At 40.5% G+C, this 14,087-nt stretch overlaps 2 protein-coding genes across 2 annotated transcripts in view; one reads left to right on the top strand and one right to left on the bottom strand.

The window, feature by feature from the left end:
- The window catches only part of GPR156 (G protein-coupled receptor 156), a 94,354-nt gene that overhangs the window by 39,635 nt on the left and 40,632 nt on the right, over positions 1-14,087 (bottom strand). The window lies entirely within an intron of this gene.
- Positions 7,897-8,802, top strand: LOC309806405 (coordinator of PRMT5 and differentiation stimulator-like). Its single transcript, XM_082625250.1, has one exon. The coding sequence runs from the start codon at positions 7,927-7,929 to the stop codon at positions 8,527-8,529; it is 603 nt and encodes a 200-aa protein (XP_082481376.1). The 5' UTR covers positions 7,897-7,926; the 3' UTR covers positions 8,530-8,802.

Below are 14,087 nucleotides of genomic sequence, written 5' to 3'. Positions count from 1 at the left end.
CAAGTTCCCAGATGCTACTGATGCTGCTGTTCCAGGGCCCACATTCTGATGGACAAGAGTTTGTCTTAAAGGATGAATAGGAGTTTATCAGGTGAAAAATGAGAAGAGTCATGAAACAAGGAAGAGCATGAGCAAAGACTGGGTGATGAAAGTGCATGGTATGCTCTAGGAATGGCCATTATTTTGTATGATGAAAGTACAACTTAATTTAAAGGGAATAAACAGAAATTGTAGATTACGGCCAGACTACAAAAGATCTTAAGTGCTTACCTTAGGAGTTGGGTAGGTAATAGAAGTCTATGTTTGAAGAAAAAAATGCTGGCAAGAGGGCAGAAGCTGAACTGGAAATGGACAAGACCAGTTAGGGGGCTCCTGTAAGAATTCAGATGAAAAGTAGATCAGGACTACACTTGGGCAACAGAGGTGGATAATAGGAGAACAATTTTAGAGGCATTTCAGAGATTAAATGTCTAAGACTTGGTGACTAACTGGATGTGTAGGGAGACAAGGAAATCCAGAATGAGAAATGTGGATGGTAGTGCTATTAATGGAGACAGGAAATACACGGAGGTAGAGAAAGATTAGTGGTAAGGTATGACTCTGGTTTTCGGTCACCAAATCTGAACTGACTGAGGAACATCATCTAACAATATCAACTATGAAGTTAGAATGTGGGATTTGAAAAAGGCAGGGCTTGGGGATATGTCACAGGAGGGATTAAGACCAGGTGATGGGTATAGTCTACGAAGTGAATTAAGACTGGAACCGAAGATGATATCAACATTAAATGGGTAGGTGGAATACAGGAGCCAGTGAAAGCAGCTAGTAAGAAGCAAAGAGCTAAAACCAGGACAATCATGTATGGTAAAGTTAAGAACAGAGAAGTTTTCAGAAAGGAGGAACAGAGGAGATGGTTAAATGTTAACATGGCTTGAGGCTAAACAGGATGGCATCTAAAAAGAGATGAGTTGATTTAATGACGTTGTCAAAGGCCTTTTCACTGGAATCAGGGCATGGGTTGAAGAATGAGCTGGAGATGAGGAAGTGGAGGTGGCTGAATACCACTCTTCTAAGAAGCTTGGTGGTAATAGGAAGGAGAGGGCTAGGGCAATAGCTTCAGAGAGAGGCATGACCAAGAGAAAAATTTCTTCTGGAGGCCTTCAAACGTCTCAAGACGAATGTCAACAGTTTCCAGTGGCTAATCAATATTTATTTGTCTACCTGACTTGAAATATGCAAAACAGAGAAAACTATTTGATCAACTACTACTGATTCATTCATAGGAGGCAATTTGAATGTGGTAATCACTCTGGTATCTTTCTCAATAAATTCAGAGGCACATAATTAGTTTAGACGTATTGTCTTTTGGTCTCTGAGCACTCCCTGTGCCCCATTATTAACAGCAAAAGATCCCACTGTTATTCTAAGCTTCTTCCTTTTAATAGATTTAAATAATCCCATTATGTGTTTTGGACTCTCTTCAAAGGTGCTTCTCAAAGTCTTATTTCCTTTTTTGTACCTAATCTGACATACTCTGTGGGCTCCCTGATCTCTTCTGGGTAGCTTTTTACAGTCTTTGAGAGATGTCTTTTTCCCTCCACAATTAACCATTGTGACTATCACATTTTTAAGTGCTTGGATTTTGTTCTTTTTTTTTTTTTTAATTCTCAGTTACTCTTTCCCTACACTTCCAATAAAATCTCTTAAAAGAGTCTCCAATCTTCTTATGACTTTCAAAGCCTATGTTTCAATTTTCTCCTAGCTAATACTCATATTTTGTCATAGTTTCCCTTTGAACACTGAATGATTGAGATAAATTTTCTGGGCTTATGGATTGAATGTGTCATGATAACTCACCTTAATTGGCTCACCCATGGTTATCTCCTAAGACTAATGCCTAGTCACAAGGCAAGAACCACAGCCAGGACATTTTTCTAACTGTAGGTGGTTTGAAACCTCCTGTTATAGGAAAGTTCATTCTATCAAAAATCTCTGTTGGGGCTTCCCTGGTGGCACAGTGGTTGGGAGTCCACCTGCTGATGCAGGGGACACGGGTTCGTGTCCCAATCTGGAGAGATCCCACGTGCCACGGAGCGGCTGGGCCCATGAGCCGTGGCCGCTGGGCCTGCGCGTCCGGAGCCTGTGCTCCGCAACGGGAGAGGCCACAACAGTGAGAGGCCCGCGTACCGCAAAAAAACAAAACAAAACAAAACAAAAAAACTCTGTTAAAAAGCTCGCCTCTAGCTCTTGACCTGATTAGACTTTTTACAATTCACATTTAGTTCAATTTTTTTTTTTTTTTTTGCGGTATGCGGGCCTCTCACTGCTGTGGCCTCTCCTGTTGCGGAGCACAGGCTCCGGATGCGCAGGCTCAGCGGCCACGGCTCACGGGCCCAGCCGCTCTGCAGCACGTGGGATCTTCCCGGACCGGGGCACAAACCCATGTCCCCTGCATCGGCAGGCGGACTCTCAGCCACTGCGCCACCAAAGAAGCCCTAGTTCAATTTTTAATACCTGGCATAATTTCTGAGTTTCTAAATCTTTAACATTTCTATATTGGTATCATCACCTTGGTCATCTAGTCTAAGGCACTGGTTCTCAAACACTAGAATCACCTGGAAAGTTGGAAAAATCTGCTGCTATTGTCCCACTCCCAGACATTCTGATTTAACTGGTCTAGGGTGAATCCTGGATATCAGGATTTTTAAAAGCTCCCCAGGATGTTCTAATATAAACCAAGTTTGAGATATCACTGGTTTATATTCCTAAGATAAATAATCTAATTTTTAAAATTGTGAAAGGATTTGAATAGACATTTCTCCAAGGAAGATGCACAAATGATCCATAAGTACGTGAAAAAAAATGCTCAACATTATTAGCCATCAGAGAAGTGCAAATCAAAACCACAAAACCACTTTATACACACTAGGATGGCTAGAATAAAGAAGACAGATAATAACAAGTGTCGGCAATGATGTGGAGGGAACTGGAACACTCAAACGTTGCTAGTGAGACTGTAAAATGCTAGAGCTACTTTGGAAAAGAGCTCAGCATTTATGTAAACACAGAGCCACCACATGACGCAGAAATTCCACTCCTAGACATACACCCAAGATAAAGGAAAACATAATGTCCACACAAAAACTTACACATGGATATTCACATCAGCATATTATTCATAATAGACAAAAAAGGGGAAATAACCAAATATCTATCAGCTGATAATTGGATAAACAAAATGTGGAATATTCATGCAACAGAATGTTATTCAGCCATAAAAAGGAAGGAAGTACTGCTTCATACTACAACATGGATGAACCTTGTAATCATTATGCTAAGATTACGCTAAGTGAAAGAAGCCAGATACAAAGGGCCACATGTTGTATGACTCCATTTATATGTATTGTCCAGATAAGGCAAATTTATAGAGATAGAAGGTAGACTAGTAGTTGCTAGAGGCTGGGGGAGGGAAGAAATAGGGAGGGACTGCTAACAGGTACGAGGTTTCTTTTCAGAGTAATGAAATTATTCTGGAATTAGATAGTGATGATAATTGTCCAACCTTCTGAATTGTACACTTTAAAAAGATGAATTTCCGGCTTCCCTGGTGGCGCAGTGGTTAAGAATCCGCCTGCCAATGCAGGGGACACGGGTTCAAGCCCTGGTCCAGGAAGATCCCACATGCCTCAGAGCAACTAAGCCCATGAACCACAACTACTGAGCCTGCGCTCTAGAGTCCATGAGCCACAACTACTGAGCCCATGTGCCACAACCACTGAAGTCTGCATGCCTAGATCCCATGCTCCACAGCAAAAGAAGCCACCACAATGAGAAGCCCGCGCACGGCAACGAAGAGTAGTCCCCGTTCGCCACAACTAGAGAAAGCCCGCAAGCAGCAACGAACACCCAATGCAGCCAAAAATTAATTAATTAATTATTTTTTTTAAAAGATGAATTTCATGGTGTGTGAATTATATCTCAAAAGAATAAGTATATTCTTATTGTTATCTTATGTGTCTGAGGAATTCTTACCCATGGAGATTTGAGAAAGACTCTCCTTGCCAACAACATTTCTATTTTACTACTGTTTGCTGTATATCTCACACAAAACTAAGCCACCTCCTTCCCTTTCTGGTAAGAATCTAAAGCCCAGGGTGAAGTATCACAATGTGCCAGAAGGAAACATCTGGCTTTTGTCACCTTTACTAAAGAAGGATATGAGGAAAATAAATAAATTCTGGAGAAGAAAAGCTGAGTGGCAGGGTCTCTAAAGAATGAGGACAGACCACTGTGCAGCCTGGAAAGGAGAAGACCAATGGGGATGTCATAGAAACCTATTAAATCACAAAGAGATCTTGTGTATACTAGAAGGAAATCCTGGAATACTTGAAAGAGATGATAACATTTAAAGGTTCAGAAATGTAAAGTTAGGACATAAAAAATAAAGTAACAACTTCACAAAACAGGTAATGATCTAAGGATGATCATTATCATTATTCCCCTGAAAGATAGTACAGGCAATAAAACACAGTTTTAAGGAAATGGCCCTATAGTAGATTATTTTATCAAAATAAGTTACTACTAAAAGGAGTTTTAATTTCTCTCTTTAAAATTTAAAATGATTTTAATTATGGTAAAATAAAAATAAAATTACATACAATAAAACAACATAAAATTTACCATCTTAACCCTGTTTAAGTGTACAGTTCAGTAGTATTAATTATATTGACGTTGTTGTGTAACCAATCTCCAGAACTTTTTCAACTTGCAAAACTGAAACTCTATACCCATTTAACAATAATTTCCCATTTCTCCCTCCCTCCCCTCAGACCCTAGCAACAACCATTTTATTTTCTATTTCTATGAGTTTGACTACCCTTGATATCTCATATAAGTAGATGCATACAGTATTTGTCTTTTTGTGAGTGACTTATTTCACTTAATGTCCTCAAGATACATCTGTGTTGTAACATATGTCAATTTCCTTCCCTTTTAAGGCTGAATAATATTCCATTGCATGTATATCTCACATTTTGTTTATCCATTCATCTGTCAATGGACACTTGGATAGCTTGTTTTTGGGGGGCAGGGGGTAAGATGGGACCAAATACTAAAGTAGATATCCAGAGGATTAACCTGTCTTCTCCTAATAAGGTACTTGGTATCACTATCAGAGACAGAAAGATGGTAAGAATTGGGGCTCAAATGGTGGCCAAAGAGGTTAGACCAGAATTCAGGAGTCTAGACAGACTCATAGGATTAAGACACACAAACCAGATACTGGGAGCATGAAAGGAAGAAGAAGCAGTGGTAATTTAGGGATTGAACATGCAAGGATGTCTAAAACCAGGAGATCTTGGTACAACATTGTGAATCAACTATATTTCAATTTTAAAAATTAAAAAAAAAAAGTAAAACCAGGACATCACTTTGAGGAAGAGAAATACAGAAGAAAGAGTCAACAAGGGACTTCCCTGGCAGTCCAGTGGTTAAGACTTTGCCTTCCATTGCAGGGGGTGTGGGTTCAATCCCTGGTCAGGGAGCTAAGATCCCACATGCCTCATGGAAAAAAAAAACAAAATATAAAACAGAAGCAATATTGTAACAAATTCAATAAAGACTTCAAAAAAATTAAAAATAAAAAAGAAAGAGTCAACAAAATAGTGAAGTATGAGTGAGAATCAAAGTCTGCCAAGCAGGGTCAGGAAGTACAGAAAATTAGCAGAGGACCCAGTGAGTGAGGGGTTGTACCAGAAAGGGAGGGTATACTACAGGCTAGTGTAGGTACCTAAGGGAGAGGTCTAGGATTCTAGCAGGCAGTATGCCACCAGGAAAGGAATGAACAGACTCTAAATAGACACTGGCTGCTCCACTCTGGCCTCTGCCCTAGGGCATGTTGATTTGATAAGAGAGAGGGGGAAAATGAAAATAGATAGGCCATCCAGAGAAAGCCATAATTCAAAAAGATACACACACCCCAATATTCACTGCAGTGCTATTCACAATAGCCAGGATGTGGAAGCAACCTAAATGTCCATCAACAGAAGAATGGATAAAGAAGATGTGGTACATATACACAATGGAATATTACTCAGCCATAAAAAAGAAAAAATAATGCCATTTGCAGCAACATGGATGGACCCAGAGATTCTCATACTGAGTGAAGTAAGTTGACAGAGAAAGACAAATATATGGTAGCGCTTATATGTGGAATCTAAAAAAAGACTACAAATGAACTTATCTACAAAACCGAAATAGATTTACAGATATAGAAAATAAACTTATGGGAGCTTCCCTGGTGGCACAGTGGTTAAGAATCTGCCTGCCAGTGCAGGGGACACAGGTTCAAGCCCTGGTCTGGGAAGATCCCACACGCCATGGAGCAACTAAGCCCACGCGCCACAACTACTGAGCCGTGGTCTAGAGCCCGCGAGCCACAACTACTGAGCCCGCGTGCCACAACTAGCCCGCGTGCCTAGAGCCCGTGCTCCGCAATAAGAGAAGCCACCACCATGAGAAGCCTGTGCACTGCAACAAGAGTAGCCCCTGCTCGCTGAAACTAGAGAAAGCCCGCAAGCAACAATGAAGACCCAATGCAGCCAAAAATAAAATAAATAAATTTATTTTTTAAAAAAAGAAAATAAACTTATGGTTACCAGGGAGTGGGAAGGGGAGGGATAAATTGGAAGACTTGGATTGACGCATACGCACTACCATATAAAAAATAGATACGTAATAAGGACCTACTGTATAGCACAAGGAACTCTACTCAATACTCTGTAATGGCCTATATGGGAAAAGAATCTAAAAAAGAGTGTATATATGTATTTGTATAACAGATTCACTTTGCTGTAACCTGAAACTAACACAACACTGTAAATCAATTATACCCCAATAAAAAATTTTTTTAAAGTAAATAGATAGGCCAGATCTAGGAAATTTATACTGCATTCTGGCTGACTCTCAACATCCAAAACGGTGTGGCTACTTTGATTTCCATCCAGACTGGTGTCAATATTGGCATGGGTTGGATTTGGTGAGGCTGCAGGGATATCTACACAGCGGGGATTCCTGGGGTCCAGAGAGTGTTAGTTATAGTCTGAAAGTTGTTAGTGGGGCCTGCTATAATATGAATTTAGTACTAATTTAGACCACTTATTTTCTTGTGCCTACAGCCAAACTATGCCCAGATTCCAGGGGTGGGACCAAACTGATAGTTGAAAGTTAATGGGGCGGGGGCAGATACAAAAAGAAGAAGGGTATAGAGGTTAGAAGACAATCAGTTCTTTGCAATCCTAGGCTATACAGTAATGTTACTGGTCCACTGTGAAATGTCTCAGGATGAGACATAACTGTTCAGATATTACACAAACAGTATAACCAGTTTGTTTTTCTCTCTTTCTTCTTCTTTTAAAGAGTTTAGAGTACATAAGTACGATGTGCAGGAAAAACATGTTTCTAGAAAATTATATTCACAGATAAGCTTCTCTAATTTGCCAGTTCTTCTCTGCTGAGGCATGTTTTCCAGCAAACAAAATGCACTAATAAATCTATCAGGGACAGAAAGGCAGTGGGGGACAACTGCAGCCACAGCATCCAGGAGTGACAATGATTAATTCCTACATCTGCTCAGTCAGATAGAAGCAAAGGTCACTGCGCATAGATTAGCATCCTGATCACCACCTCCTCCTAACACACACACACACACACACACACACAGACACACGTGCGTGCGCATGCATGCACACAGGAATAGCATCTTCCTCCATTGATCATGGCAAAGTTCAAAATGCCTGAAATATGTCTACTGTCTGAAAACTTCCCTCCCCCCAGAAAGCAAGCTCTTTAGTGGGACAGAGATGGAAGAAGGAATATGGTGTCACGTGGCCGAGCGGCGTCCGGGGCGCCGAGCTGCGGGCGTTGGGCATGGACTCTCAGGCCGCCGGGGCCCCGGCACTGGGGGCGGCAGAGCCGCCGCCGGGTCTGCCGCTGCTGAGCACGCGGGAGGCGCCCCCCCGTCCGGGGGTGAGCGCGGCGCGGGGCCTGGGCGCGGCTACCACCTGCGGCCCGGCTGCCTTTGCCCCAGCTGGCCGCTCCGGTCAGGAGAGAGAGACTGAGAAGGCTGCGGATCGACTAGCCAGTGGAGCACAGAGCATCCCTCATGATAGTCCTGCCCATGGTGAGGGCACCCATTGTGAAGAGGAAGGCTTTGCTGTGGATGATGAGGATTCTGATGGGGAACCGAATCCCTGGGAGCTGTCAGAAGGGGTGTCCGGCTGTCCCCCCAGGGAACAGGCTGCTGATCTTTTTAACGAGGACTGGGACTTGGAGTTGAAAGCAGATCAAGGGAATCCATATGATGCTGACGACATCCAGGGCTGCCTTTCTCAAGAGGCCAGACCCTGGGTGTGCTGTGCCCCGCAAGGAGACATGATCTATGACCCCAGTTGGCACCACCCACCTCCACTGATACCCCATTATTCCAAGATGGTCTTTGAAACGGGACAGTTTGATGATGCCGAAGACTGAGGGCGTAGCTTTTGCCTGGTGAGTGGGTGGGCCCTCCAGGTCAACGTCTCCTTTCTTTGAGGTGAGGTCTCATATCTGAGGAAACATTCCCAGTGATCCCCGAGTCGGGCACACAGACTGGTGTTAACTAAGGTCCTCTATCCCCCAGTTCTGTTGTTGTTGTTTTTAATGAGCTCCTCCTTGGAATGGGTGAGTGTTTATGTCTGTGTCGGGAAGGAATGGTGTTCTTTATAAATAAAAGTAAAAAAAAAAAAAAAAAAAAGAAAAAAATAAGACAGAAAAGAAAAAAAAAAAAAAAAAGAAGGAATAGAATAGGATCAGCAACTGATTAATGTCAGATTACTGTCTAACCTTGTTAACATCCAAATTAAGTGAAAATCTGATGCTCAGCTACATTTACGAAAGCCAAGGGAACAGGAAATTTAAGAACAAATCCTGATGTAGGAATTTGATCAAAGTAAGAAAGGCTATTATGGTGAAGCAGTTGAACACGTGGACATCTGGCATTATGTAAGGAAGGTATTAGAAGCTGACTCTTTGTCCTCATGTTCAGCAGTCTCCTGAAGACACTGCCACTTCCTATTCATGACTTCTACACTTATAGATACCTGACAGGTTGACTTTTTAAAAAAATAATCTTGGACCAGGAAAGGTTTTTTTTTTGTGGTACGCGGGCCTCTCACTGTTGTGGCCTCTCCCGTTGTGGAGCACAGGCTCCGGATGCACAGGCTCAGCAGCCATGGCTCATGGGCCCAGCTGCTCTGCGGCATGTGGGATCTTCCCAGGCCAGGGCACGAACCCGTGTCCCCTGAATTGGCAGGTGGACTCTCAACCACTGTGCCACCAGGGAAGCCCCAGGAAAGGTATTTTTTAAGTGCACAAATTATAAATGTTTAGCTCAGTGAATTATTACCAAGAAAACATCTATGTAACTATCATCCAAGTCAAGAAAAAGAACATTTCAATACCTCAAAACCTCCACTCATAATTATTACCCTTTCCTTCCTCCCTAAAGGTACACCACTATCTTGACTTTTTTTTTTTCACTAGCTTGACTTTTAACACTATACTTTAGTTATGCCTGCTTTTAAACTGTATTTAAGGGGAAGCATATAGTACATGTTCTTTTGTGGCTAGCTTTTAAAATTTGTTTGTGAGATTTGGCCATGTTCCTGGGTGTTAATAACTTGATCATTTCCATTGCTGAATAGTATTTCATTGCAAGAATGTACCATAACTCATTTATTCCTTTTACTATTAAAGGACAGTCGGGGTGACTACAAATAATGCTAGTGTGAATATTTTTTATACAACTTTTGGTATAATTGTGCATACATTTCTCATGGGAGTAATTTAGAAGTAGATTTGCTGGATCACAAGGTATATGAATTGTTAATTTTAGAAACTATGCCATATAAGAAAAATAAGTACTAGGGGTGTAATGTACAACACGGTAAATATAATTAACACTGCTGTATGTTACATATGAAAGTTGTTAATAGAGTGACTCCTAAGAGTTCTCATCACAAGGAAAAAGTTTTTTTCTATTTCTTTAATTTTGTATCTATACAAGATGATGGATGGTCACTAAACTTATTGTGATAATCATTTCATGATGTATGTAACAAATCATAATGTTGTACACCTTCAACTTATACAGTGTTATATGTCAATTATATCTCAATAAACCTGGGAGAAAAACAATTTTCACAGGAAAAAAAAAAGAGGATATACCAAGTCAGTTTCCAAAGTGGTTGTACCAATTTGCACTCTCACCATGAGCAGACAAGAATTTCACAGCTTTGCATCTTTATCTTAACATTATCTTTAAAAATTTAAGTCATTTGGTGTATATCTCATAGTATTAATTTGCTTTTCCCCAGCCATAGGTAACCACTAACCTATTTTCTGTCTATATAGATTTGTCTATTCTAAGCATTTTAATAAATGGAATCATAAAATATATGGTCTTCTTCTCAAAAAGGGAAAGAAATCCAAACATAACACTAAAGATAGTCTTCAAATCAAAAGGGAAGAGAACAAAAGAAAAAAGGAACAAAAAAGAACTAAAAAAACCCCAAAACAGTTAACAAAATGGCAATAAGTACATACCTATCAATACTTTAAAGGAAAATGGACTAAATGATCCAATCAAGCCACACAGCACAGGGAGATCAGCTTGGTGCTTTGTGTCCACCTAGAGGGGTGGGATAGGGAGGGTGGGAGGGAGATGCAAGAGGGAGGAGATATGGGGATATATGTGTATGTGTAGCTGATTCACTTTGTCATAAAGCAGAAACTAACACACCATTGTAAAGCAGTTATATTCCAATAAAGATGTTAAAAAAATGATCCAATCAAAAGACATAGACTGGCTGAATGGATACAAAAACACCACCCATATATATGCTGCCTACAAGAGACTCACTTCAGATCTAAAGACACACAAAACTGAAAGCAAGGGGATGGAAAAAAGAATACTCCATGCAAATGGAAATCAAACAAAAGCTGGGGCAGCAATACTTATATGAAACAAAATAGACTTTAAAGCAACAACTGTAGCAAGAAACAAAGGAGGTCATTACATAATAATCAAGGGATTGATCCAAGAAGATATAGCAATTATAAATACATATGTGCTCAACATAGGAGCACATATAAAAAACTTTATATTTATATATATAATAAAACATTCCATCCCAAAGCAGCAGAATACACATTCTTTTCAAGTGCACATGGAATATTCTCCAGGATAGATCATTTGCTAGGCCACAAAACAAGTCTCGGGAAATTTAAGAAAACTGAAATCTTATCAAGCATCTTTTCTGACCACAATACTGTAAGACTAGAAATTACAAGGAAATAACTGCAAAAAACATAAACATGTGGAATCTAAACAATATGCTACTAAACAACCAATGGATCACTGAAGAAATAAAAGAAGAAATTTTTTACGAACCTGAAGACAAAAGAAAATAAAAGCACAACAATCCAAAAACTATGGGATGCAGAAAAAGCAGTTCTAAGAGGGAAGTTTATAGCGATGCAAGCTACTTTAGGAAACAACAAAAAATCTTCAATAAACCTAACCTCATACCTAAAGAAGAACAAACAAAACCCAAAGTTAGTAGAAGGAAAAAAATCATAAAGATCATAGCAGAAATAAATGAAATACTGACTGAAAAACAATAGAAAAGATCAATGAAACTAACAGCTCGTTCTTTGAAAAGACAAACAAAATTGATAAAACTTCAGCCAGACTCATCAAGAAAAAAGGAGGGCCCAAAACAATAAAAGCAGAAATGAAAAATGAGAAGTTACAACTGGCACCACAGAAATACATTCTTGCTGGGTATGGCCACAGGCAAGGCCCTGACTGCTCTTTAACTAGACCATTTCTCAGGGCTGTGTTTGCAGTGAGCAACCTTGAGGGATGAGGTAACATACCCCACCCTCCAAAGAATAGGCTTGTTATGACTCACTATAAAAGTGATGAATTCCCCAGGCTTAGGTTCCTTTCCTTTAATGGTAGCCCCGTGTGTGTGCAAGTATCATCCATCATGGGCCCTGCATCATCCCCATGAGACTGATGGCATGGGAACCAACACAAACCCAACATGAAGCTCTGACTACTGCTTTCTACCATGAGTAATGAAGTACTTTGTTTCTGACCCAAGAGTCTTGTGTCTTTTGCTAGCATGAAACAGTAACAGGCTAACTTGTTAACTTATAAGTAGGGCAAAATCTCATACCCTACACAATTCTTATTTTCTTAATTAATTAATTAATTAATTAATTTATTTATTTTTGGCTGCATTGGGTCTTCGTTGCTGCGTTCAGGCTTTCTCTGTGGTGGTGAATGGGGGCTACTCTTTGTGGCGGTGCGCAGGCTTCTCATTGTGGTGGCTTCTCTTGCTGCAGAGCACAGGCTCTAGGTGTGCGGGCTTCAGTAGTTGTGGCACACGGGCTTGGCAGTTGTGGCTCATGGGCTCTAGAGCACAGGCTCAGTAGTTGTGGCGCACGGGCTTAGTTGCTCCGCAGCATGTGGGATCTTCCTGGACCAGGGCTCAAACCCGTGTCCCCTGCATTGGCAGGCAGATTCTTAACCACCGTGCCACCAGGGAAGCCCCCCTACACAATTCTTTTTTTTGTGGTATGCGGGCTTCTCGCTGTTGTGGCCTCTCCCGTTGTGGAGCACATGCTCTGGATGCGCAGGCTCAGCGGCCATGGCTCACGGGCCCAGCCGCTCTGCGGCATGTGGGATCTTCCCGGACCGGGGCACAAACCCGCGCCCCCTGCATCGGCAGGCAGACTCTCAACCACTGCGCCACCACGGAAGCCCTACACAATTCTTATTACTCAAACTTTTTGATTTCCCAGGTAGTAAAACCCCAGCTACTGGGCATTATTGTGGGAATGCTACTTTCAATTCTGAGAAGTAACAATATGTAAATAACTACCATTTAAATCATTGTCACAAATGACAGTGAGATAAGGTCTTAGAATAAAAGATAGTCCTTTAATTGAACAAGTTTATCTTCATGCAAAACTTATGACATTGCCCTTGTTTTGTGCATTTCAGAGGAGGCACCAGGAGAGTCTCCCTTTTGACATGAAAGGTCTACTTTGCTCCAAGAGTTAATTTGGTCCTTATTAAACTGCATGAGGAATCTAGGAAAAAAGACTGCATTCTCCCATATCAGTCATTAATACCTAGCACACTTCACAGATGGGTTTTAGGTCACCTAGCAGGGCCCTTTGGAAAAGGACACCAAATATGGTATACTTTTTCACTCATGAGAATCTTCTCAGAAAAATAAGAATGTTTATGGACTACATTTTTAATAACTTTATTGAGCGTAACTGACATACAATAAACTGTATGATTTTTGAAGATTATATGATTTATTAAGTTTTGATATATGTATATACCTGTGAGATATTCGCCACAATCAAGGTAATGAACCATCACCCCCAAAAGTTTCCACACACCCCTTGGTCATCCTTCCTTCCTGCTCTTCTGTGTTACCCCCGGCCTGCAGGCAACCATTCAACTGATCTCTATCACTACAGATTAGTTAACAATAGATTAATTTTCTAGAATTTATATAATTGGTATTATATAGTATACAATTTTTTTGTCTGTCTTCCTTCACTCAGCGTAATTATTTTGATATCCATCCATGTTGTTCCAAATATTAATAATTATTTTAATGTTGAGTAGTATTTCATTGTATGGATATACCAAAATTTGTTTATCCATTCACTTGTTGATGCATATTTGTTTTTTGCAGTTTTTGGCTATTACAAATAAAGCTATTATGAACATGGTATACAGTATGGTGTACATATAGCTTAATTTCTCTGGGTAAAAACCTGAGAGTAGAATGACTGGATCATATGGTAGCCATATGTTGAACTTTTAAAGAAACGTTCAGGCTGTTTTCCAAAGTGGTTGTACCATATTACATTCCCACCAGCAGTATATGCCAATTTAGCCAGTCTTTTAAAATTTCAACCATTCTAATAGGTGTGTAGTGGTATTTCATTGTGGTTTT

This window comes from Mesoplodon mirus (assembly GCF_964341445.2).
Source record: "Mesoplodon mirus genome assembly, chromosome: 6".
Classification (NCBI taxonomy): domain Eukaryota; kingdom Metazoa; phylum Chordata; class Mammalia; order Artiodactyla; family Ziphiidae; genus Mesoplodon; species Mesoplodon mirus.
Note: the sequence above shows the minus strand (reverse complement) of the source record. Positions and strands in the feature narration are given on the sequence as shown.